The 26,452-nt window shown below is 37.9% G+C and overlaps 1 protein-coding gene across 1 annotated transcript in view; it reads right to left on the reverse strand.

Annotated features, from left to right (window-relative positions):
- Window positions 1-8,341: 8,341 nt before the first annotated feature.
- The window catches only part of LOC135086052 (single-minded homolog 1), a 59,245-nt gene continuing 41,134 nt past the window's right edge, over window positions 8,342-26,452 (reverse strand). Inside the window, exons 5-9 of the mRNA XM_063980819.1 lie at window positions 20,094-20,214; window positions 17,428-17,606; window positions 10,471-10,577; window positions 9,777-9,924; window positions 8,342-9,204 (exon numbers count right to left, since the gene is read on the reverse strand). Of these exons, the coding sequence (XP_063836889.1) occupies window positions 8,589-9,204; window positions 9,777-9,924; window positions 10,471-10,577; window positions 17,428-17,606; window positions 20,094-20,214 (1,171 nt within the window). The 3' untranslated portion in view covers window positions 8,342-8,588. The remainder of the gene's footprint in view (window positions 9,205-9,776; window positions 9,925-10,470; window positions 10,578-17,427; window positions 17,607-20,093; window positions 20,215-26,452) is intronic.

A 26,452-nucleotide genomic window follows, 5' to 3' on the forward strand; every position in this document is an offset into this window, starting at 1 on the left:
CAGAGACTCTTATTTGTACCCCATCCCCTAGGTTGAACAGTCGCTTGTACCCTACCCTCGGTAATTGTACCCTAACCTTCGTTAATTGTACCCTACTCCTTAACCTTTAACTATGGACGTCGGGTCTCAGAGGCCCACCCCCCTTTTCAATTTCTCGGTTTAACACTAGAGTGCTCGCGCGGGTGACATATGTCACCCAGAGTGTAAAATTTGTAAATATTTTTTCAAGGTATCGAGCTACAGTGCTGCCTTCTCATGTATTCTTCGAGCATGTATTGTCGCACATTTTAGTAGTAACGCCATCTTGCTAGACGCATCAACGTGAGTGCAGAAAACATTTAAAATGTTTGGGTGACGCATGTCCCCCGCGCGAGCACTTGAGGAATTGTTTGATCCCCTATCGTCGCGGTTTAAAATCAAGTTTACTTTCATGTAAGCTCAAAGTTATAATATTTAACCATTTTTTAAACATTTACAATAATTATATTGTTTTATAAGCATAAACTGATGCAAGAAAGTAGTTGTTTTAGATTGTATGCAATGTAGTAATAACTTACCTAGGACTATAAAATTAAAAACCAGGATTCTTCTGGGCTTGCGAGAACACCAACTAGCACAAAACTTGCCAGTATTGTGGCAAAGGACGATGTGTTTATCGCACAAGAGCAAGAAATCGAAGCACTCGTAAGCAAATGTAACAAGTGGAATAGGCGTTTTTGTCCAGATCATCAAATCATATCGTGCCCGAGTTGTGATCAGAATATCACAGAATAAGATCAATCTATTGATTAACTTTCTAATTAGGTGATATTTTTGCCAAAATAACGGGTCAAACGACTATTTAAACTACTTTGGTCTCTTCGACTCTAAAATATTTGAAAAATATTAAAGTATTTCTTTTGGTTTATAATAAGAGTTCATGAAATAATTTCTCACTTTTTTTAAATTATTTAGTAAGAAATATAGTTGATGTTTAATATTATAAATTGTTTTACTTGTATTAAATAAGATTAGCAAAAATAAACCCATATCATAATGGGGGACATATGTCACCCGCGCGAGCACTCTAGGAGTATTTAGGGGCGCGAGCACTCTAGTGTTAAATATCTTCCCGACACGTGCTGCTCTCGACCATCTCAGTAGCTCCAGTTTTAACTGTGTAAGGACCGAGGAGGCATAAAATCGCGTCTTCCGGCACTTATTACGTGAGTAATAACCATCCAAAATTTTATCGGGGTCTGGGAGACCCGATGACTATAATTTCCATACAAACATACTTGTATGGATGTGACTTGTCAACTATAATTTTTTTATAGTATATCATTATAATATGTTGTAAATTGTTTTAGTTTAAGAATAGATAATGGTAGAAAGTATCTGAGTACATCAGCTATATTATTAGCCCAACTATCTAAGTAACATTCCAGAAGTAAGGTTTTACTTGTAGACGATCATTCTTTTGAGTTTAGATGTCTTAGAAGGTACCATTGCTGCCGATTCCGATTCTGATAGGTGTATATTTTGCCTATCAAAGCTCTCAAAGAAAGATGACACATGCCTGTAGAGATAATATTTTGTCTTTAGTGTTCTAGGCCACTGTTTATAATTTTTGTAAGTTTAACCCTTGTCAAAATTTTTATTTTATGTCTTTCAGAAATTCTGTTTATGTTTTTATGTTACACGGTTATTAATTAGCAAGGAAAAAAATATTAGTTTGATTTATTATTAATCGACTGTAATTAAGGAGCCTATATGTGATGCTAAGACAATTCACACTGAAAAACGTCTATGTTTTTTAAATTTGCCAAAAAATAATTAAATAATGATTAAAAATTGATTAATTTACTACTAGATCCTTTATTAATAGTTATTAGATATATATCAACTCTTTGATAAATTCAAATTGGTTCAGATATGAAATTATGAAGAATTTTAGATAGGGGTCTGTGAGACCCGACGTCCATGGGAGTGTGATTATTTTTTCACGACTATAGTTAAAGGTTAAGATGAACAGTCTTTTGTACCCTACGCTTCGTTACTTGTACCCTCAGATCATAGAAAGAGAATAGATATGAAGTCGCGCGTAACTACAACGAGAACCAGTGTCCCCACATTTCCCCCACCACAGCTCCCACACACACATTCAACTGTGTAAAAACAAAGCGACTGAGAGTCTACGACAACATGTGCAACCGGCTTAAAAGTGCTGTGATTGGCCAGAAGGCGTGCCTTATGGCCAATCAATGGCCGCGTGACGTGACGCACACTTTGAAAAAAGCAATTAGAGAGAAGAAAGATAAAATGGAGTCGATAAGATATCGATACTTTAAATCCTGGGGGCAAGGCTCGAAATTGGTTTAAAAAATGCTTGTATGTAAACCTTTTTATTATTATACGTTATTATTATGTTCTTTAACGATTTTTTCATAAAGGAGTCAGTTCCATTTTGTATGGACGAAAACCTTATATTAATTTACCCCAACCAAAGCTCAATGTCGTTATCGATGGAGTATAGAAGTTATAGACTGACAAAGTTTGTATGAAAAGTCATGGGTTAAGTAGGTACTTGCCATTTTTACCAGTATTTACAATATTGGTAATATATTATTATTTACTTTCAGTTTTAACAGGATCACTGTAATTATTATTAACTACTATCGCGCATTAACTTTTTAATTATGGCGAAATTCGTACCGCCTATGTTATCAAAAATAATGCCTATATTAGGCTTTCAACTAGCTCTTATAGTAATTACATAGTTGACAGTTACTAATCCCTTCTACTATTGTTATTGTTTTTGTAAAAACTTAAAAATCGCAAGCAACTCATGATTTTTTTCATTCAAAATTAGAAAATAGAAAATAATAATTTACTTCTATTTATCGATAATAGGAAACCGTATTAGAACACGAGCCCTGCACTATGTTACGACCGGCACATGCGGCCGTACTGTGTATTTTCACGCGTCAGTGGATATCGGAAGAAATAAAACACATTGCGCAGTAGTTACGCATGACATAAAGTGGTTGCTAACTAAATCGTCAATGTACAACGTGTTTGAATTTTTATCACCACTAATTGCGATATCGCAGTAAATGTCACGGCACTGAATTCGTTCGTAAAAATGTTTAGTTTTTTTTATTTATAAGCAAAATACCAATGGATTTGCAATACTTACATGTGGTAAATGACTTCATTGTTCCTGTAGTTCTTCGTTTCACTTATGTTATTGCACGTTACGACGCATTATCCAACAATATCGGAGAACATTTCCTCAGTACGACTGAATCGCGACTAACCTGGCGTCGCGGCCGATGTTCGTTTCTGGGCATATCGCGGAGACACGCGCCACGCCCCCGTTTCACATCTATTCCCTTCTATGATCTGAGCTTGTACCCTACCCTTCGAACTGAACTGTAATAATAATTATTATTGACGGGATTGCTACCATGCACCTAAATTTTGACTTTCCGATATTTCGGCACTTGCAAGCGCTATGGTCACGGAGTAACAGGAAACTTGCGGGTTTTGAACTGTCATACATGAGAGTTTAACAATTTTGTTGCATAATCGCAATTATTCTAAGAACTTATTCATCCGACCGATTTCGGTTAAGGCGACCATTTCGACTCCTAAAATATTTATATTACTGCAGTTCCATTAATCCGTTAATTAATAAAATTAGTGAAGGCAACATAATTTTCGCGAAAAATTAGAAATTTTGTTTTCCCAAATTGTACATTTTAGTTTTACTACTAGGCGCTAGATGACGCTGTTTAAGGCTGGAAATCTTTTTCAGATGTCGCTAGTATAGTTTTAAATTTGTTTAGTCCTCTCAGCGACAGATGGCGTTGAAATAGCACTTGCTAACCAGAACGGTGATGTGTTCCCGCCGTTAGATGGCGTTACGAGTCGCTAGTATCTAGTATTATGTTTGAAACAACGTTTTAACCGACTTCAACAAAAGGAGGAGGTTCTCAATTCGTCACCGTTTCATTTGGAAATGATCGATTCATAGGTACTTCTGTTCTTCTTTTTATTAATTTTAAATTGTACAAGTAACAAAACTATCTTACTTTGTGTCTGCTGGGAATAGAATTTAGGGCCATCGACACAAAACACTACGAAACAAAATATTTTTACTTTGTTTTCAATTGAACCTATCAACGACTACATGCACCAAAGTATTTCAAAGTTTATCACATTTGAAATGAAACAAGAAATGCATAAAATAGCGAGTTTATTAAATCAAAAATAAATATAGGATACATTATGTATATTCTATCACTATTTATTACATACTGTACATTAAGACTAGTAGACTCCGTATCATGGCACTTTACATTCACAATATTAGATACCTACAAGGTAATTTAAGGTCATAGCACACTTATCAACCCAGAAAGGGATCAACACGCGTGGTATGGCGTTTACGTACGTTGCGGTGCTGATAAGTGTGCGTTGCAGTACGGAGTTTCTTACAAAGAATAATAACCGCCTCGAGTTGATACGGTTACGATCCGTTTTCGGGTTCATAAGTGTGCTACGTCCTTTAAACAGTCAACAGCACATCGGACTATACATTTTTTGTTGGAAAATACCACTTTTTCTAGTAAATAAGTTTTAATTTAAATGTGCCGTCGTCTGTAGAGAGTTAGAAGTAGTTAAGAAAAGAATAAGTACAATTTAATTACTGAAAAATTAATGCTTAGGCTGAGTTGTACCATCTTACTTTAACAGTATTTATAACCTTAACCGGTATTTTTGTATGGAGTTTGACGATTTTAGCGTTCGTTATAGTAAGTAATATGGTGCAACAAGGTGCAACCCAGCCTTAGAGTTTAGCGTAGGATAAATGTAATTAAGGTAGGTATGTAAACTCTATCAGCAACTTAGAAACCATATTTTAGTTCAGGAGCGTGTCAGATTAGGTATACAGGGTGTTAGGTAAATGGGTATATGAGCCGACACTAGCCCATGTTAACTTGGGCATATAAATGGTATGGTGAAGTCAGAAATTTGATATCATTTTAATTTTTTTAATTTTCGAACAAAATAAATTTTATAAAATCCGATTTGTATGAAAAATAAAATAATTAAAATGAAGATATCAATTTTCTGACTTCACCATACCATTTATATGACCATGTTAACATGGGCTAGTGTCGGCTCATATACCCATTTACCTAACACCCTGTATTTGTATCTGTCTGATAAATAGAGGTAAACTGTAAACTAAGTATGGGGGCACATTTCATTCAGTAAGTAATTTTAAAATTCACTTAAAAAGTTAAATATCAAACTAGCAAACTAAATAAAGATATAGTAATATCAAGTCTTAATATAAATTTGTCAGGGGTATGAATTATGATGGATAATGTGCATTGTGCACATGCCAAAATGCGCACTTTTCCATTATACAAACTCTTTAGACTCTTACACTTGTATAGAAAAGTGCGCATTTTGCCTTGTGCTCATTTTACGAGATGCACATTAGAATATGACGTAGACGTCAGACTTTAATAAAGGTAAAATAAAAAAAAGAAGTTCCTATACAATCTAAAATTTTTAAAATCTATCTTTACAAGTCAGCTAAGTATTAATTATTGTCTATACTTTGATATTTTGGCTCGTGCCTTAAGTTAAAGAATAATACTAACTAACTACGTATTATAAATTCGATTAAAATGTATCAAGTTTGAATGCTAGCAAATTAATGTAAATCGCTATTTTTGAGATGACTATAATTATGTTTCTATGATACAGGTTGTCCCAAAATTTGCACATCACACTGACACCAGAGGTAAATGAGCTTAAGACGCATCTAACAAGTATATTAGGTGCATTTTTTTAAATAACTGATATAAGTCATATTTCAAAACTCATTAAACTTTACTATGGAAATGAATAAATAAAATTGGTCATTATCTTAAAAACTTATGAAACTTTTCTATTGACATACATAATTAAGCTTGTTCGATGCGTCTTAGACTCGGCTACCTCCAGTGTCAATGTGACATGCTAATTTTGGGACACCCTATATTTAAGTACCTTTTTTATAAATAAATGACTGAATGAATGAATGGCTATCGGCATAGTTACTTACATTCAAAGGTATTATTTGTTTAATTAAAAAGAAACGCACTTGAATGTAATCTCTTGTCACTTCGAAAATGAATAACTTCTTGTTTTATTTTTAAATGAATTCAAATTCAAAGCAACTTTACAGTTGACTGAAAAACATAATTTCAAGGGTTAAAATAAAGGTTTTTGATATATTTGTGCTTTGTGAATGGTGTCATTTACGGAACGAAGTTTTTTCAGATGTTTATTTACAGAAAAGTTGGAAAATGTCTATGAAAAAGGTGAAAAAAGATCAAACAAGCGTTTCAGTCAAATATATTATTATTTATTAAAATAGCGCATCTTCAAAATACACATTACGCACTATTTGTTACAAATATTTTATTAATAATAAAAAATCTTACTTTATATTATCTACAATAATAAAGCTGTAGGTAAATACTAAGTTTATTCATATTATTATGTACAATATTTACATTTCAAGTGTTTTCTTAAGTAGTATAACGCCAGCAGAGTATGAAGAACTTCGTCGTGGGATGGCAAACATTATGTGTTCGATTTGTAGCTCAAAATTAAAAGTGAGAAAAGTAATTTTGAAGCAGTTTTATGGGATTATTCCGCTTTGTTCACCTGGGTGAAGAAAGTGAAGTTTTTAGTGTCCTCATTTCATCTCCGCACCATTACTTACACCCAAATTCTTTTTCCAGGCGAACAGATGCGATGACCTGGGTGAATTAATTCCTAGGTGAACAAAGGCGACCGTTTTAGTCGAATCAATACACCGGGTGATGTCACCTGGGTGATATCACCTGGGTGAAATGGTTCCAAAGTGAAATGAGGACACTAAAAATTCAACTTTCCTCACCCAGGTGAACAAAGTGGAATAAACCGTTTTATATGCTATTAGATTCATTTGGGAATTGTAGCCTCTACTAGAAAATAAGCTGTTCAGGCAGACTTGTCATACGGTTAGATCAATCTGCTGGTGTTTTAGTACGTTTTAAGAGACTAATAAATACTCTACTTAACTATACATAGGCAAGTAAAAAATTATAGGAATAATATACGGAACTTAAATAGTCGCCTGGACATCAGCCAACAAATTTTAGTCGCAAACTCGCACTTATTACAAGAAACATAAGATACCATTTAGCTTGATGTATCATAGACATTTTAACTTAAAACTGTTCCGTTTAAATTGTTGCTTTCAGCCTCTAACCGACTCCATAAAATATTAAAGCAAAGTTTCTTTTACACTAAGGAATAAATTGTTCGTAGAGTTAGTATTAGAGATGGGCCGACTAGTCGCCGACTAGTCGCCGACTAGTCGGGAAAGCCGACTATTCGGCATCATTTATAGTCGGCCGACTAGTGACGACTATCAGGCAAAATCTGCCGATTATAATCGGTGCATTACAAAATTAAATAGGTATGTGAATTAAATAAAACTCATAATTACCAAGATGATTATGAGGTAGACCTAGGGTGTTTATCTAAACTATTTTTGACTGCAAAAAGTCAGTAAAAAGTGGTTTCACCTGATTTAAAATTTTAGCAATCAGTCTAAATTCATACAAAGTTAAGATTAGTTAAAATTACCAGGAAATCATCAAAAATGTGTAAAGTTTACGTAATTTGTCCATATAAAAATTATGACACTTTTATGTGGGGCTCCTCTCATCGGAAAGATGAGGAATACCCACATAAATAACCCCTAAGCTCCGTCGATCGCCTTAGTGTGAAGAACTATGGGAATCCGAACAAAGTCAGTCACAGTCTGTGCCAGCAATTGGCGGGCCCTGCCTATCCGACGGTGGTGGTAGTCTGTGCCATGTAGGCCCCAGCTTCTGACCATCACCGTGGAGGGTGGAGAGGAATCAGTGGGCCTAGGATGCGTGCCGTTTTGACGTCGATATGTAAGAATAATATCACGGCGCGCCAGGAGCCCAGCAGGAGGCGATCATATTGTCACCTCCTCTGACCCCTCCGCCGTCGAAAATTATGACATTGCGTTAATTTTTTCTCATAATCAAAGAAATCGCATTTCTCAAGAAGTTTAAATATATTTATCCCTTTAGAAATCTAGATATTCTTATTTATTTGAGAAATTTAGATATTATTCTTCAGACAAGTAGGTATTAGAATGATCGGCATTGCCGACTAGTCGGCCGAATAATCGGCAATTTGAAAACCGATTAGTCGGCTAGTCGGTTAGTCGGCAAAGACCATAGTCGGCCCATCACTAGTTAGTATCCTTTGGTTCTAAGCTCTAGGTTTTTTTTTTTTACCGAAATAGGGGCAAAAAGGTTTTAGCTCACCAGTGCCTTATTGGCTGTCTTTTTTCAATGCGTTTGCCTCAGTCGGGTTTAAAAAACGTCAACTGACTAGGTCATAAAACCACGCAGCATTCTTTCGCGCCAAAATTGTCAAACGTCAAAGTTCACACGCCAAGATGGCGCAGCCCTGGTGGCAAATTCTACCCATTGTCAGAAACTAAACGCGTCTCAATGCACAAACTCGTTGACCCCACCGCCGTGGTGGTGGAACTGCTGCGTGTTGTCAACTATCACGCTCGTGTACGCACCTTCTTGCACCGTCGGGCTCGGCGTCATCTTGCCGAAGTTCCCGCCAAAATTGCCGTCAATCGGGCGGCCATTTTGATTTTGGCCGTTGTGCCCGTAGAACGATATTAGATTCGTATAGCTGTACTGCTGATTCGCGATCTCTGAGCTCTCGATTGAGCTACAGGATGACGAGCTAGCGGAATACGGTCGTTGATTTTGAGGATAGTTTACGTAGTTGTTTGGCAATATCTCTGGGTCTGGATAATTTTCGTAGAAGAGTTCTTGGTAGGAACCGTTTTGTTGGTTGAATTCTTCGTGCGATTCGTACGTTGGGATGACTGGGAGCGCATACTCTGGGTACGTATAACCACTAGAAGAATCGCCGCTGAAATCGCTTTCGTTCAACGTGACGTGGTTGAGTTTGTCAGTCTGTCGTATGTGGGGCATTTGTGGGGACGTAGTGGTGGTGGGGACGTGGGACGGCGCGGGGACTTCGTGGTTCAGCTTCGGCGGGCCTTGGTCGATGTTTAATATTAGGTGCTTCTCTTCGATGTCGCTGTAAGGGAAATGACCGTTGTAATTAAGGACAATCAAAGTCGAAGTCTGATTTCGGGATTAACTAAAACTAAATAAGTAAGTTTTCTGGTTTTTCCGATTCAGGCCGCTGCCAACCGGTCATTATGGAAATCATTGGGGGAGGCCTATGTTTAATATAGGTATGGAGGCAGTAGACTTCCTGTGGCTGAAATGTTGATGATATCGGCTGAGAGTGGCGGAAGAATTAAGTCCTATTTGTCAGTCAATTCTTACCTTACCTCCGAACTCCTGATTTATTTTGTTGCAGGTCCAATGACAGTTTAACTTTCCCCCGGGACAAACTTGGCCTTCACTGGTTGGGCTTTTGGCGGTCAAGCTGTAGATCCTGGCCACACAGGAGTTGCAGCGGGGGGAACGAAAGGTGGGAATCTTATCTTATCTTGTTCTGGGCCACGCATGAGTGCAGTGCACTTCGACCCATTGGGATCTTTTGTGCTTTCCTTTACCTTTATTTCTTCTCATCCGCAAAAATCCTATCCAAGAGGCGAATCAAGCGGGAGAGGTGGGAATAGTTCCGTAGTCAATTCTTACCTGAGCACATAGTTGACGGACACAATACAGTGTGGGCGCGAAGACCGTGAATTATGGACGATGGTGGCGTAACTCTGCATCCACACCCAGCCGCCAGACTTGGTCAGGAAGCGGTAGTAGCGCGACGTCACCTGCCCTTTGGTCAGCACTGCAAGGGACACGCTTATGTCAAAAGTCAAAGTCAAAAATCTTTACTTGAAATAGAATAATAAAATAGTGATATAAGAAAGAAAAAAAAAACTAATAAAAATAATCTCGATAGCTTTGCCCCTATTTAGAGTTTGTTTACTTTATCTCAGAAACTACTGGTCTGATTTGAAAAATTATTTTTGTTTTGAATAGCCCATTTATCGAGGAAGGCTTTAGGCTACATAACATCACCCTACAGCTACTAGGGGCGGAGCAGTAAAGAAAAATGTTGCAAAAACGGGAAATACGCGTACGAAGGCGCGGGCACAGCTAGTAAAATATAAATGTAATAAATTATAAGGAGTGGAGTGGAGGCCACGTACCGGAAAACGCAGCGTGGGACGTCCACCCACAAGGTGGACCAACGACCTGATAAAGGTAGCAGGAAGGCGCTGGATGCAGGCCGTTACCAACCGGGCGATGTGGAAGTCATTGGGGGAGGCCTATGTTCAGCAGTGGACGTCCTGTGGCTGAAATGATGATGATGGTAAATTATAAAACTTACAAGTGCAGTGAGAGTATCGCATGTGAAGCACGTCGGTCCCGTGGATGTAGTGGTACAGGGTCTTCTCGATCAGATCCTGCGGTTCGTACCCCGTGAGAGACGCCACTCTGTTGACAAACAACAACTTTTATTAACATCTTTTGCTATAAAAAAGTACATAACAGTAATTAGATTAAATTAAGATTTTTTCATTGCGGATTTGTTCGTTCGTTCGTTTCAGCCGAAAGACGTCCAGTGCTGGACAAAGGCCTCCCCTAAGGATTTCCACAAAGACCGGTCCTGCGCGGTAACTTTACGGTTTAAAATCGGTTAAAATTACGTAAGTTGTAATGAATAGAATCTAATTAAAACTAACGTAAAGAGACTAATTATGATTTTTATGAAATAATCCTTCAGATTTCACCTTGATGATATCCAACTATATCAATACAATTACACTTTGTTCTTCAGTGTAGTACAAAAAAGGTCAGTCGCAAACCCTTCACATAATTTTTCGTTGTAAATAAATGCTGACACAAGCACTTTAAAAACAAACGACACTCGATACGTCGCTAATTTGCTATCGGATCACATGGCCAATTACCTCCGCCCCAACTTAAAAAAAACGCTCTTATTCTATTGTTTCTGGTAAAAAGTGTTGACGCGGCGTGACGTCACTTCCGTCAATTACGCGGGGATAGGGAGTCAGGGTTGTCGACAGTCATATGCTAAAATCCCCAAAAGCATTGTCGAAATTCCCCACATTAATTTAGGGAAAGGAAAATTAGAATTTCATTTAAAAAGATCACAGCTAATACCAAAACGAGATATGAAGAATAACATTTGGTTACTTGGGTACACGCTAAATCCTAAAAAAAATCTCCTTTTTGAGTACCTACTGAATTGTAAGAACCAATCAAAACTAGCAGAAACTTGATATTATTTTCCCATATTTGTATTCATAACTTAAAATCACCGCATTTTCCCCAAATCGAAGCTCACACACATTTCCCAATCAGCTTCCCTTTCCCCACAGATTACGGAATTTCTCACATACTGGCAACCCTGCGTAGCCCTCAACCCTCGAGGTGGTGGCACGGAAAACTGCAAATAAGGGCGAATTCGAGGGCTTTTTAATGGGACGCTTTTGTTTTTTAATTGACATATTTTTTTCTTTGTTCAGGAGATGTTTTTGAAGTGAAGCTTTTGCTTGGCAGATTTTGATGTCAGACTTTTTAAGAACATTACTTGAATACCTACGGTATAATATTGGATCTTCTTTTCAACCGACTTCAAAAAAAGGAGGAGGTTCTCAATTCGACCCGTATGTTTTTTTTTTTTTTTTTTTTTTTTTCTATGTTTGTTACGCGATAACTCCGCCAATTATGAACCGATTTTCAAAATTCTTTTTTTTTTCGATAGGGTACACTTCTGAGGTGGTCCCATTGTCACCAAGTCAGGATCTGATGATGGGATCCTAGGGAAATCGAGAGCAACCCTCAAATTTTATAGGCACGTATATCGTTTTTCAAACTTTTTCTTAAGTTATTCATATATTTGCTCCTGGAAATCATCATCTCATATTGATGAGCTGATGATAGAAGGTAAAACTCCTTAACGCTTAGGAGTTGGAGGATAATTCTTTAAATATTATAAGTACAAATAGACCAACAGTTGTATTCTTTCATGTTTTTAAGGTGGGCTGACGGTTTAAGGTCTTTTTAGGTTTCCTATATGGTAACCTGTATTTTGTAGGGAATATTATTTTACACTAGACATGAAGAGTATGGTCTCAATGTACTGCCTACCTTCAGTGGTAACATCAAGGTAATAATTAGTTAACTAAAAAGCAATAAATACTTAAGTAAAATTTTATAAAAAAAAATAAAACCGACTCCAAAAAACCTACATTAAAAAGTAGAAAAATAATTACTAATAACCTACTTATTTATTAGGACGAATTAATATTTATGTAGGTATACCATGATTGATACTTTTGGAGTCGGTGCAGGCAAACTTTACATGTTTCATAATCTTGGCACCGACTCCAGAAGTATCAATCATGGTATACCTACATAAATATTAATTCGTCCTAATAAATAAGTAGGTTATTAGTAATTATTTTTCTACTTTTTAATGTAGGTTTTTTGGAGTCGGTTTTATTTTTTTTTATAAAATTTTACTTATTTATCTGGAAAGTGGAAAAGCACGTAAGAATGTATGCGCCCCTATACTCAGTGCAAAGCTACATAGGTTTTCACTTTGAAAAACTTTTGGTAATTTTTCCCATCTATGATGATGACGAATAAAGTGATTTTGATTTGTTTGTAATAAGTCTAATAAACTACGATCAAACAGTACGTATTCAGTAGAATTCGGTTAAAAAGCGTGCGATTTTTTCAGAAAGCTTACAACGCCGGTTGCTTGTCTGGTGTTCATGGGGTGATAGCCTGACGTAACTTGACGAAACCGTGCGGCCGCTGGACTAATTATGATGAACCCACTCTTAGCACAAGCTTTAGTACCACGAGAGTTTACCAGGACTATTAGTAATCAATTTTTACAATATAAATTCATCAAATAAATTGATCGCACAAGTAGAATACAAATTGTTATGATTACACCAGCCACAAAAGTGCCTCTTTCATTTAGCAATCGAAGGCAGTGACAGAGTCACACTTTGTATAGACAAGTTATAACAACTTTCTATAGGTGGTACGAAATTCGCCGAGTCAACTACTTTTTTTTATAAAAAAAATTATCAAAAACATCGATTACGAATGAAAATGAAATTGTTATGATTAGATCAGTGCCTCTCTCACGTAGCGATCGAAGCAGCGCGTCACAGCTGACGGCTGCTGACGCGCGCGGAAGCAAATCGCTGACGAACGCTCTTTGGCACGTACGCCTTTGGCCAGGGCTGACGGATTTGTTTTTTAAACTCTCACATAGATAGTTTTGCCAAAAGTTTGCAAGCTTTTAGACACTTAAATCCTTTTTAAAAGCAATGAAAAATGTATTTGGCTTTTTAAAATAATTATTGGAAATTTCGTTGTTGCTTCTGAGGGTTAGTGTAGGTACTAAGTTTTAACTACGGCTAAACAAACAAACTCCTTGCCCCCCGCACGTAGCAATTTTAAGAAACTTCTTTATAATAATATTCGTTTCATTTCGCTATCTTAATTGTAAAAGGAAAAACTGTCATTACATCTATCGCTAAGTAGTCGTGACGTTATTTGATAAAACAGATTTGGAAAATGGCAATTTTCTCATTTTGGTTGTATGTTTTGTGCCACTCGATTTTCCAGTCTCTATGTATATTATATTAGTTTAGAGAAAAAAAAATAATTAAATTATAGTTATCTAGCCCAAACAAATTATACAACATTAAAGCTTTCATTGTCTAAACATAAATAATCATTTAAATCATTATATTGATAAATATTTCACTTTTTTCCAAGTTTTCGCCAACCCTACCCACGGAGAATGCGCAAAGGCATCAAAACATACAGCAGCAACAAAGATTATCCAAAGCAGTACAACAAAGAGATTGTGTTTCAAAATATCGCCACCTGGCGGACATCTGGGCGAATTTGATATCGTCTATATTTGGCGGTAGGAGATTGCAAGCTTGCAACCTTTTTGGTCATAGATGAATCAGTTTTTCTTATTAAAAACTTGCTATAGCTTGAGTCAGAGTCTGAGGTATGGGATATGGGAGCGACTCAGGAAGTTTTTGTGACGTCAAACTCGGGACTTCAGACTTAAAGCTCTGTGACGTCATGTTATTATGTCAGCTCTCCCGTGTCGCTCCCATACTAGGCCTATAAAATAATTTTCCGAAATTCACCACCTACAGATTAAAGGGGCTCCAACGTGCGCTACTAGCGTACTGATCAGCAGCCCGACCCAACTATCGGCCAACTAAAAGTCGGTGGACTGTGCCTAGGGCTAAGTGCGCACATGTTCTAACTGATTAAAAGGGGTTACCTACACCATATCGAATTACAAATCATCGAAAATCAAAATATCGAACACGTTTCATCGAACGATCAAAATATCGAATGCTCAAAATATCGAACGTTCAGAATATCGAACGATCAAAATATCGAACGATCAAAATATCGAACGATTAAAATATCGAAAAATCAATATAGAGGTTTTAATTAAATGTCATATTATTATGATTAATGTAAATAAAACATAAATTCTTAAATACATTTTTTTTATTTCCCACTTTTGGGTACCATAGTCAACAAGGAACCCTTACCTCCATCTTTCTATTATACTATGCAACGTAAGATCGACTTTCGATATTTTGATAATTCGATCATTTGTAAATTCGATATTTTGAACGTTCGATATTTTGATCAATCGATATTTTGATCGTTCGATATTTTGATCGTTCGATGAAACGTGTTCGATATTTTGATTTTCGATCATTTGTAATTCGATATGGTGTAGGTAACCCGATTAGCCCGACCAAACTATCGGTCGAAAAAAACGTCTGTAGATAGGTATTCGCTATAATGTCCTTTAGAAGCCGAGGGCAAAAGCCTAAATAGAAGTTTTCGGGTACAGCAAACTAATACTTAAACTTAAGTAGGCTTTGTAATTTAAGCGTTTACTTAAATAGTTTTTGGGTATAGTAGCTCAAAGCTAAAATTTAAACTAGGTAAGTGCCACCCCCTTCGTACGGGTATGACGCCCGTATTCACAAACGATGCTCGCTTAAGTGAAGCAGAAAATCGAACGCATAGCGTTGAATAGAGCTTTGTGATTGGTTCATTCATATGTCACCCTGTGAGTTCACGTGCACTGTGAGACTTCATAGTAATGTTTGTGAATACGGGCATGAAACGGGTATCCAAAGCTTACCTTTTGTAAATAGTTTTTGGGTATAGAGTAACCATTACTTAAACTTAAGTAGGCTTTGTAATTTAAGCGTAGGTGAGTAAAGGCGTCGCGAGTTCCCTGAAGCGCTGAGGTCGCGCTGATTGCCGTGAACTAATAAACGTGAACTTGGCTTGGTGCGGGTTCGTTTTACTGGACGGCACGAGAAAATGACCGTTAATAGACAGTACGACAAAATAGGGGACTATTCGTACATTTCGTTCATACCGCTGCAACTCCTGTGTAGTCAGGATCTGCAGCTTGATTAGCAATAAAAATCCAAACAGTACCTAAATACCAAATTTGTTTCAGGGCAAGTTGATTGGACTGCCATTGAACCCCCAAAGAAATAGGTAAAAAATAAGCACAATAAAAAGTTTCTTCAATAATTTACCCCTCCAATTTTTTTTTGTATAGTACTCAGCCCTCAAGCAGTTCCTCTCTGTGGTCTTTTGGCAATTGAATTGGGGGTAAGATAGCCATTTCCTCTGTAGTTGAGGATTGAGGATCATCACTTTCCTTGAAGTGATATGACGTCTGTCTGTCCCCCAATGATTTCCACATCGCCCGGTTGGAAGCGGCCTGCATGCAGCGCCTTCCTGCTATCTTTATGAGGTCGTCGGTCCTACGTCATCTGTATGTTGCAGTAAGACAGTGGAAACGGGCCACAGGACTCGCGACCAGTATTGTTCGTGGACTGGGCTTTCTCGGAATGCTATATAAATTGTTATCGACTGTATTTGTTAGTGATGTTAGGTGTAGTAAAGGAAATGTATCGATGATAGAACATATTTATCAACACCACCTGTCTTATACCCAAAAGTGTGTGAGTGGGCAAAATTTTCAGCTCCGTTTGGTTGGTGGTCTAGTTTCACCCATTTTCATATGTGCACTTTATCAAGACTCACACATTGTATTGTACGTCCATATCCTAAGGAGGGAAACCACAAAGCTGCAAAAAGGAAAACATTTGTCCTTTACAACTTATTAGCTGCTCCCGACGCCATTTGGTTAAGCAACTTCATACATTTAACGAAAAAAAGCGTTTTAATCAAGCATTGAACTGAATCATTCAATTGTTCATGATTTATTAATTTTCAAGCTTTGTTTATTATCGACTGCTGTATCGATATCGATAAACTCCCCGCCCTTGAGCGTAAAATCGTTTCGTTGCGAGCAGTAAACCGCGCGCGTATTAACTGCACAGAAATTATTTATTACTAACGATTGTAGCGTTTGGACGGCCTTTGACTTGTTCGGTGTTTTTGAGATCAATAAATTGTTTGCATGGTTTTTGACCTTGTATTTTTAATCTCCCTATCATCATCATCATCATCATCATCATCATCTCAGACATAGGACGTCCACTGCTGAACATAGGCCTACCCCAATGCTTTCCATGTTGATCGATTGGTAGGGGCCTGCATCCAGCGCGTCCCTGCTACCTTTAGTACCTTTATGATGTTGTCGGTCTACCTTGTGGGTGGACGTCTCACGCTGCGTTTTCCGGTACGCTATCCTCCTATATTCTGATTAATTTCGTTGCGGGTCCAATGACAGTTCAACTTTCACCTGGGACAAACTTGGCCTTCACTGGTTGGGTTTTATTGGCGGTCAAGCTGTAGATGCTGGCTATTTAATGCATCTGGGGAGGCCTACAGTGACTGAAATGATGTTGGAAACTTACCTAGCTCCAGGAAAATAAGCCACACGTTGTGCGAGGACCGACGGATTAGCAAGCTGAAGTGGCAATGGGCAGGGCACATAGTACGCAGAACTGACGGCCGATGGGGCAGAAAGGTTCTGGAATGGAGGCCGCGTACCGGAAAACGCAGCGTGGGACTTCCACCTACAAGGTGGACCGAGGAAGCGCTGGACGCAGGCCGCTACCAATCGATCAACATGGAAAGCATTGGGGGAGGCCTATGTTCAGCAGTGGACGTCCTATGTCTGAAATGATGATGATGATGTTGTGCGAGGCCCTATTTACTCCATTCAATTATAATACATCACGCATACGGAAACCGCTCACCGCTAGATGGTGTTGTATGCTTTTAACTGGCGGTGGTAAAGTTTTTGACTTACCTAGCGTCCAGGAATATGAGCCGCATGTCCAGCGACGCCCTGAACATGAACATGTTGGAGTGCAGCTTCAGTTCTGTCACGGCGGAGGGCGGGAGGGAGTGTCCCACCGCCACCAGTCCCAAAGGCGCCGAGCCCTCGCCGAAGCGGCGCGCTCGGAGGTACCCCGAGCAGTGGATCACCTGCGCAAATATACATCACTGTCAGGTCATTTAGTCTCCAATGCAGTAGCACGATTACCTAAAGAAAATTTAATATCAATAAAATGATAATAATCTATTAGGGCCCTGCCACACTGCGTTTTCAAAGCGGAGCGGCCACGCAGCGAACACGCCGCGTGTGTGCGGCGAAGACGTCGTGGATACACTCGAGTTAAAGAACTACGAGTAAGTAAGTTGCTGATTTCTGTCCTATTTTTGTGTGATTATTCTTCTGTGTATCAAAATTGTTTGCTTCCCTAATATAAATAAATAATTAAAAAAAAAGTAAATGAGACGACGCAATATTGATATTGACCATAAATTACATAGAACAGAGTAGGTACAACACTATTGGAGACATTTTGTCACCTGCAGCAATGCTATTTCAATTAGAGTCAGCTTTTCAAAACATTCAAGCTTACAGAACATACAGTAAAGTACCTACATAAAACAAGCATTATGGACTAAATAAAATCATATCTAAGGCTTGTTTTCGAAAGTATCACGATAATAATACGAACTTAGGTTGGCGTGATAACTCTATTACGACATAAAAATGTCACTATTACACCATTAAACATCGCTCTGCTCGACTACTACAGGAACCGACTCAGTTAGAAGTTTTGTTTCAGTGAAATAGTGAATAGTGACCCCCAGTTAAGAAAAGACACTAATTTACTTACACAACCCTTAAGTGTCATTATCAAAATCACCACAACCTCTTTCCATTCCGAATTATTGAATGGATCAACACTCATTTCCCTCTGTTTGCACGCATCAACAAGAAAGCATATTGTTTGAATGTTTACACGGACCATAGAGCATGCACCCTACCTCTTCGCGCCCCAATCATAGACAATACGGACATAGAGTAGGGTAATTACGCGGGAACATGCCTGCGGATGTATTGCGTGTGTTCGAAGCGATTAGTTGCCATTAATTTAGATTCTCCCTAAATTTTGGGAATTTTTTTACAACGGGTCATCGTCAATTCGTGCGGAAATACAACTCAGTCAAGTTAACTGCGCACCTGGTGGCTGTGACGTCACATCGACGCTCTGGTACGGACAGGGCGAACGCGGGCAGGTGTGCGGGTGAATTCAAAAATACTCATTTCAGATTAGACCTTAAGCTCAAAATTTTAATCAAGCTCAAATCCCCTACTAATAAATAAATGCGAAAGTTTGTCTGTCACGCTTTCACGCCTAAAGCACTGAACCGATTTTGATGAAATTTGGTAATGTTAAATAGTTTGAGCCGCGGGAAAGGACAGTGTAGGATAGTTTTTAAGACAGACCGAATTTCACGCGGGTGAAGCCGCGGGCAAAAGCTAGATACGAGGTGGTTTTTATTAAATTTCATTATTTAGATCAATTACAGGTTTTACAGGCATAGGCAGGGCATATAGTACGTAGAACTGACGGCCACGTACCGGAAAACGTAGCGTGAGACGTCCACCCACAAGGTGGACCGACGACATCGTAAACGCAGGCCGCTACCATCCGAGCAACATGGAAAGCATTGGGGGAAGCCTACGTTCAGCAGTGGACGTCCTGTGGCTGAGATGATGATGATAATGACAGGTTTCACTCCATTTGACTGAAGAGTTCACATTTGAGTGTAATTTTAAGTCTAATTTGCTTGGACTTCTAATGATTGATAGCGATTGGTCCCAGTCGCCATCGTCACGTAATACCGCCCGAATTACCATAGAGCAGGCAATGCAGGGATTCGGTTGAGTGTTAAGGTCTCGTATTAAACAAACGTACACGCGCCTGCTCTAATAGGATTTGTGTGAGTATTATTATAATTGCGAGCTGTGATTATTGAAATAAATAAAGTGCTTTTTTTGTACTATTTGTCGTGGGATATGGGTGAAAATGAAATTGTTCCATTTTTCTCCGACCTACCCTATGTAGATAATTGGGTAATGAGGCCTTTCCTTTTAGCGCTTGCCAGTTGACGCCACTATAGCGTAACGTCACTGTCACTAGGACAATAACTCGCGGCTCCGTTTCTTTGGGTTCCGGTTCTCACCTTTAGTAACCTTTAGTACATAACCCACTGGCCGTCCCCATCGACCAGTGGGTATGCGCAAAGCATTTCCTGACGTTAAAAAAAAAAGAAAAACATAACCCTCCTTCTGGCGCAGTCGGGTAAAAAGGTCACTGTCACTTGCTAGTTTCGAAGACAGTGGCGCAAGCTGGTGAGCGCTGCAGCGTTAAGAGAAATATCGCTTTTGCACTCACCAGGATGGCCCCACTGCAGAGTAGGGCGATTGAACTAATTCAATCGCCAGTGGTGCCAACTGCTAAGTATAAAAACGATAGCCCTCATATTAACACTTAATAGACGCATGCCAGGCCTTTTCTTCTCTTGTGTGTGTGGTGTACAATAAAGGGTGTTCTATCTATCTATCTACTTAGCACTAGACTGAGACGGAGATGATGTCTATTAAAGCTAGCTTACCTTGTACCCTGCGGTGGTGAGACCCGCGTTTCTCTTGGCGAGGACACACTTCATCCTGATGAAGAAGGCTCTCTCGCACTCGATGTCCACCGTCGGGCCCCACGTGCCCCCCACTGGGTATCTGCGTGAAAATATAACATTAGGTTTGTCGTGAAGTAAATAAATAGATACATGGTAACTTCGAATAGAATAGAATAGAATAGAATAGAGTAGTTTATTTCAAAGAATATGGTTACAACAGTTCTTAAAATGACAAAGCTCTACATATTCTGCCGTATTTTGTTGGCGTAGAAATATTATAAATCATAGGTAATTACAATCGATGTCTACATACTTATATAAATAATTATTATTACGCATTCTTAATTACTATACAACAATGTCACATATCCCTCTTGAGTCGTCAGTTAGCAGTCAAACATTGATTCTTTTATTTTTATGTCAAGATATTCTCTAATTGAGTAAAAGCACTCTTGCATTAACCATTTATATAACGTGCATGTAAATCTGTTTAATGTCAATTCTCTTACTTTAGAGGGAAGCTTAGAGTATATTTTAATTGCGATACAATACACATTGTTAGAGAATATTTGCAGTCTTTGCACAGGAACATATAGTTTACTCTTGTCTCTGCTATTACATTTTCCAAGCACCGTGTCATGTAAAGGAAAGAAATGTGGATGTTTTTTTACAAACATGCAGAGATCCAATATGTATTGGCAGGGTAACGGCAGGATTTTAAGGGTTTTAAATAATGGTTTGCAGTGATCTAAGTAATCAGCACCGCATAAGGCTCTAATGCACTTTTTTTGTACCATAAACGCTCGTTGTACATCTACAGAGTGTCCCCATATGATTAGTCCGTATCGTAATACTGAAGACACATAACCGTGATATGCCGATAAAGCAGTGTCTCGAGAGGCCACTAATCTTAAGCGACGCAGGGCGAATACGAATTTGTCTAGTTTTGCGCATAATTTATCAACGTGTTCTTTCCAATTCAAGTGTTTATCTATGGTTATGCCTAGGAATGTTGCAGAGTTGACCTGTTGTATAGGTGTGTTGTTGTAATTGATACTCAAAGGTGCATCTGCCTGGTGATATGCTCTAAAGTGAATAGCATTTGTTTTTTGAAGATTTATCCTTAATTTATTTTGTTCAAGCCACTCTACAACTCTTCTTAATTCGTCCTTACATGAGTTTTCTAAGGCATTTTTGTCTTTAGATTTTATTACTAACGTAGTGTCATCCGCGAATATTATACATTCATGTTTCAATGCATTGGGCAGATCATTAATGTATAAAATAAAAAGTAGAAGTCCAAGAATACTGCCCTGGGGCACGCCAGAGCAATTGATTTTTGTGGACGATTGAGAAATAACCTTTTTATTGCCCGATACTTTGCTGATTTCGGTCAATTGGGAACGCTCGAACAAGTAACTCTCCAACCATTCATGTGCTTTGCCTCTTATGCCATACTTTTGAAGTTTATGGAGTAGCTGGGAGTGGCAAACAAAGTCAAAGGCTTTGCTCATATCCAGAAACAGACCCATTACTATTTGTTTCCTATTCAAGGCTTCAGTGATTTCGCTTACTAAAGAAAAGCACGCTTGAATGGTAGACCTGCCCCTTCTAAACCCAAACTGGTTCGGTGCTAGAATATTGTTTTTGGTTAGAAAGGTCTCCATTCTCGTAAGCATAGCCTTCTCAAATACTTTGGATAATATTGGTATTAAAGTGATCGGTCTATAATTTCCCATATCAGTAGGGTCACCTTTTTTAAAAATAGGTTTGACCACTGATATTTTAAGTCGCCTAGGAAAAATACCTTGTTCAAATGACTTATTTATTATATCGGTTAATGGTGAGGCTATAAAGATTGAGATAATTTTAATAATTTTTGTGGATATTTCATCGTAACCCGCGGAGGTAGTGTTTTTTAGAGTGTTGATAATTTTTATTACTTCAGATTCGATAATTGGCTCTAAAAACATGCTATTAGTCATACTATTAATATCGTTTGTATTATTGTCAATGTTAGGATTATTATTACTTTCAGTTGTCAAATTAATAAAATGGTCATTAAATAACTCACAAATGTCATTAGGTTTGATATAAATGTTGCCTTCTTTTTTAATTGTATTTATGTCGCTTTTATTATTAGTTAAATTAACATTGTTCTTAATAACATTCCACGCAGCACTACATTTATTTTTCGACTCTACGATATATCGGTTATTATTGATTTGTTGTGATTTATGGATGCATTTTTTCAAAATTTTTGTATAAGTCATGTATTTTTCTTTATTATGTTTTTTATTAATAGCATCGTTTTGATATCTAAAGTATAGTGACCTCTTTTTTATACAACATTTTCTTAGTCCTTTAGTAATCCATTTATTTTTAATTATTTTTTTCCCGATTTTCACTTGTATTAATGGAAAACAGAGATTATAAAATAGTTTTAATAGGTCGTGAAAAATATCAAATGATTCGTTACAGTCATGTTCTTCGTAAACTTCATTAAACGATAGGGACGATATGCATTTACAGAACTTTACTATGTTTTCTTGACATAGGTCTCGGCGATTTTCAGACCATTTTTTTGTGGTTTTAACGTTAGTTTGTAGTTTGGGAACAGAGAATAATATAGATTGTCCCGTATGGTCTGATAAGGCTAAATGGTGTATGGTTACTTTAACATCTTGTAAGTCACTGGCTATTTGGTCGATACTGGAGGCTCCTCTAGTAGGTGTATTTATATGCGGACATAAGTTATGATTAGAGAGAATAGCTTTGAGCTCCCTCGATTGTGGAGTATCTTTCAAGATGTCAATATTCCAGTCACCACAAAGTATCACATGCTTTTTATTATTTTTAGTGATTTTATCCAGGAGTAGTGAAAATTTATCATAAAATATCTGTAAATTCGAGTTTGGGATCCTATAAATACATACTATAATAAGTCCGTGGCTCATTAATTCGAGGCCACAGCACTCAAAGCTATATGAACATGCCAATTCACTTGTGATATTTAGGAGTTTGTAATCAAAGCCATTTTTAATAAGTATACATGAGCCTCCTCGTCTTTGATTTTGTCTACAATATGAGGATGCAAGTTTATATCCAGGTAGTTGTAAATTAGACTCTGATCACTTTTTTATAAATGTTTCAGTCATACAAATGAAATCTATACGTCCTAGTGTTTTAGAGAGTTCTGTGATTGTCAAGTCAAATATTTCATTTTTATTAAGGATTCCTGCAATGTTTTGGTTAAGTATGGTAAAAAATTGCCCACTCTCATTAGTTATCTTTTTATTCCCAGTTGTTTGCTCGTTTTGGATAAAAAATTAGCCATTGGACATGCAGGTGGGGATATTAAGTTACTCTGAGAACTACTAGTTTTCCTGTTAATCACAGGGAAGTAATAAGGAATAGTGCCTTTCATAGAGGATGATTTTTTAGGTACTTTACTTTTATGTTTTGCACTGTTTTTAATTATTTCTTTTAGTCCCTTAGATGACAGGTACTTAGAACTGTAAATGTGATAGTCAATTAGAAAATTTATTTTATTACATGTCAATATTAAATAATTATAACCATTAAATTGTGATTGGTTAGAAGTTATGTCAACAAATTCACAATTAGGTACATTTCTACATACATTTGCAATACTTTTATTCAGTTCGGTGGTATTTAGATACTTATTATTAATAATACTCAGCACAATAATATTAATACATTTAAATTTTTTTAGGGTTGATGCAAACTCTATGAAAACTTTTGTCGGATTATGATCATTTTCACCAGCGCATAATATTATGAAGTTTTGAGGTGAGTCTTCAACATTGTTAGACCCTTTTAATATCTCTTCAGCTGTAGCGTGAGGTTTAGTGAGGGCGCAAACTGAATGTTGTCCAAAGTTGCTGCCAAGTCTTGACTGAAGGAGTTGGTGTCCCAGGCCAACACATTGCTGGCTGCCAAAGATATAAATCTTTGGTGGTGATACAGCGATAAATTCTGAGGTCGATGTTGATTTCGGTGACTCAGTGTTGATGATTTCCACACTTGGTTCATTTTCCCTCGAGATCGGCGTCGCAGGCCCCGAATGGGCATTACTTCGTTTTTGCAAATTATCGCATGAGTCAGATGCAAGAGTTGACTTTCGGCGTGGTGTGCTCGTATGTGAGCTTCTATGGTAGTTTTGCTTCAAGGGGGTTGATCTACGCGGTGCTGGCTCTTCAAGCAGCTGCTTCAATATTTGGTTTTTCTTTTGTTGTTCGTCCATTTTTTTCTGTATATTGGTGACTTGCATATTTAGTCGGTCGATTTCTGCATGAGCGCTTGCTAGTTCAGTTTTAAGAGTGTTGATTTCTTCCTGAAGTTCTTTATTAGCATGTACGTTTAGGTCTGGCAAGCTCATACGCGTGTCTTCAAGCAAAGTTGAGCCACTGCCAATCGTGGAGCCCTCGATAGATTTGTCCAGTAGTTCAACCGAGGACCTATTCAGCTTATTATTTCGTTGCCGGGTGGTTACATTATCAAGTAGCCTATCGGTGCTAACATTGTTACGTAGTGGTGACGATGGCGATGAACGAGGATTTATTGCAGGTGATACGCACATATCGCATTTCCATTTTTTCTTGCGTTCAGCGTCCATAATTCTAAATCTAGCAAATGTCACATTTGCACATCCCAGATCAAGTTTTAGTTTGCATTGTGAGCATGTCAAGTATTCTCGTCTGGGGATGTCGGTTTTGCATTTGTCACATTTTTTATTTGAGGCTTTATTTTTATTTGAAGACATTTTATTTATGGTCTTTATAGGTTCTTCGATTGAAAAAAGATAATTTTGGTCGTCAGTGAGATTCGAACTATGGTTTGTTGGATCTGGGCAGCGTACCTGCTCCACCAGGCTATCTGTACGATGACGTTGTTGACGAATTTATCAACTACTCGGTGATAGCGAGTAGTATTCTACTATGATGAAGTTTTCTCAGTACACAACAGGTGTCGCTAGTTGCATATAAGTACTATTAGCATTGATGGTTCATGATGTAGTCGACTGTCAACAGATGGCGTTGTTTCAAGTTCGCACGAAAATGGTGTTATGCATTGTATGAATAAGGTCTAGTTTCCAGTAGCACAACACCAAGTTTAAATAAAATTAACCGTCCGAATCACTGTTTTTAGATTTATAGTATTATATTAGTTCATTTTGCTGTCGAATTGCTTCACACAGTTTATATAAAGTTCACGAAGGTTTGATTTATAGTTTTTTCCATGAATTTTGCACAAATAAGTCTCTTTTCACTGTCACTTATGCACTAAGTAATTAACGTCACTTTCTGTTCAACGCCATAATATATTTTATAGATAACACTTTCACAGTTTATTTCTACAATACTGCACGCAATGTTCACCAATTTGATCACATTTTTGAAGTTTTTCTATTTTTAAATCAGTAACAAGTACGGAGCCAATGTTGACACGATGGCGGCGCCATCTAGTTATCTTAACTCGAACTCTTCCTATGCTAGAAAAATCCTTTTAGAGCCTCCAATATTTCGAAACTGTTGCAAGCGCAATAAATCTAGGAGTAACTGAAGATCTCACGTTTGACTGATGGTAGCAATCCCGTAAATTATTATTCTAATATTAGTAATCCTATGTTTTTTTTCATTCATTTCGTTGCGGGTCCAATGACAGTTTAACTTTCCCCGGGACAAACTTGGCCTTCACTGGTTAGGTTTTGGCGGTCAAGCTGTAGATCCTGGCTACACAGGAGTTGCAGCAGTGGGTACGAAAGGTAGGAATAGTCCCGTTGCAGTTTGCAAGGCGTAAGCTGAGCTTTGCATTTTGTGTGATCACCAAAAGTAGAGTCAGACAAATCGCGAAAATGTTTGTCTGGAATTTTACACCAAAACAAAATACTAAGTCAAAAATCTGTCAAACTCCATACAAAAAACACTGGTTATGGTTATAATTACGGTTAAAATAAGGTGGTGCAACTCAGCTTAAGAATTAAACACGTGGCTGCTACCAGTACAAGAGATGAAGTGTGATAGATGCGCAGTGGACTTGCGCCTCAGACCTATTACCAAAAGGCGGTAACTAAATAAACTGTCACCTACACTATACACGTGCACTCACAAATGCAAAGCTCAGCTTAGGCCTCGCGAACTGTGTCACGCATGAGTGCAATGCTGCAGACGTCTATGCGCGCCACAGTGACCAAAAAAGTGCCTAAGCACAGAAATTTCAAAATCTCGAAAACCATCAATAATCGTGGAACATGCGGTGGTGATTCGGATAGACCTAGTGATGCTCTACCTCTGGGTTTCGGCTTGATACTACTT

This window comes from Ostrinia nubilalis, chromosome 30 (assembly GCF_963855985.1).
Source record: "Ostrinia nubilalis chromosome 30, ilOstNubi1.1, whole genome shotgun sequence".
Lineage (NCBI taxonomy): Eukaryota > Metazoa > Arthropoda > Insecta > Lepidoptera > Crambidae > Ostrinia > Ostrinia nubilalis.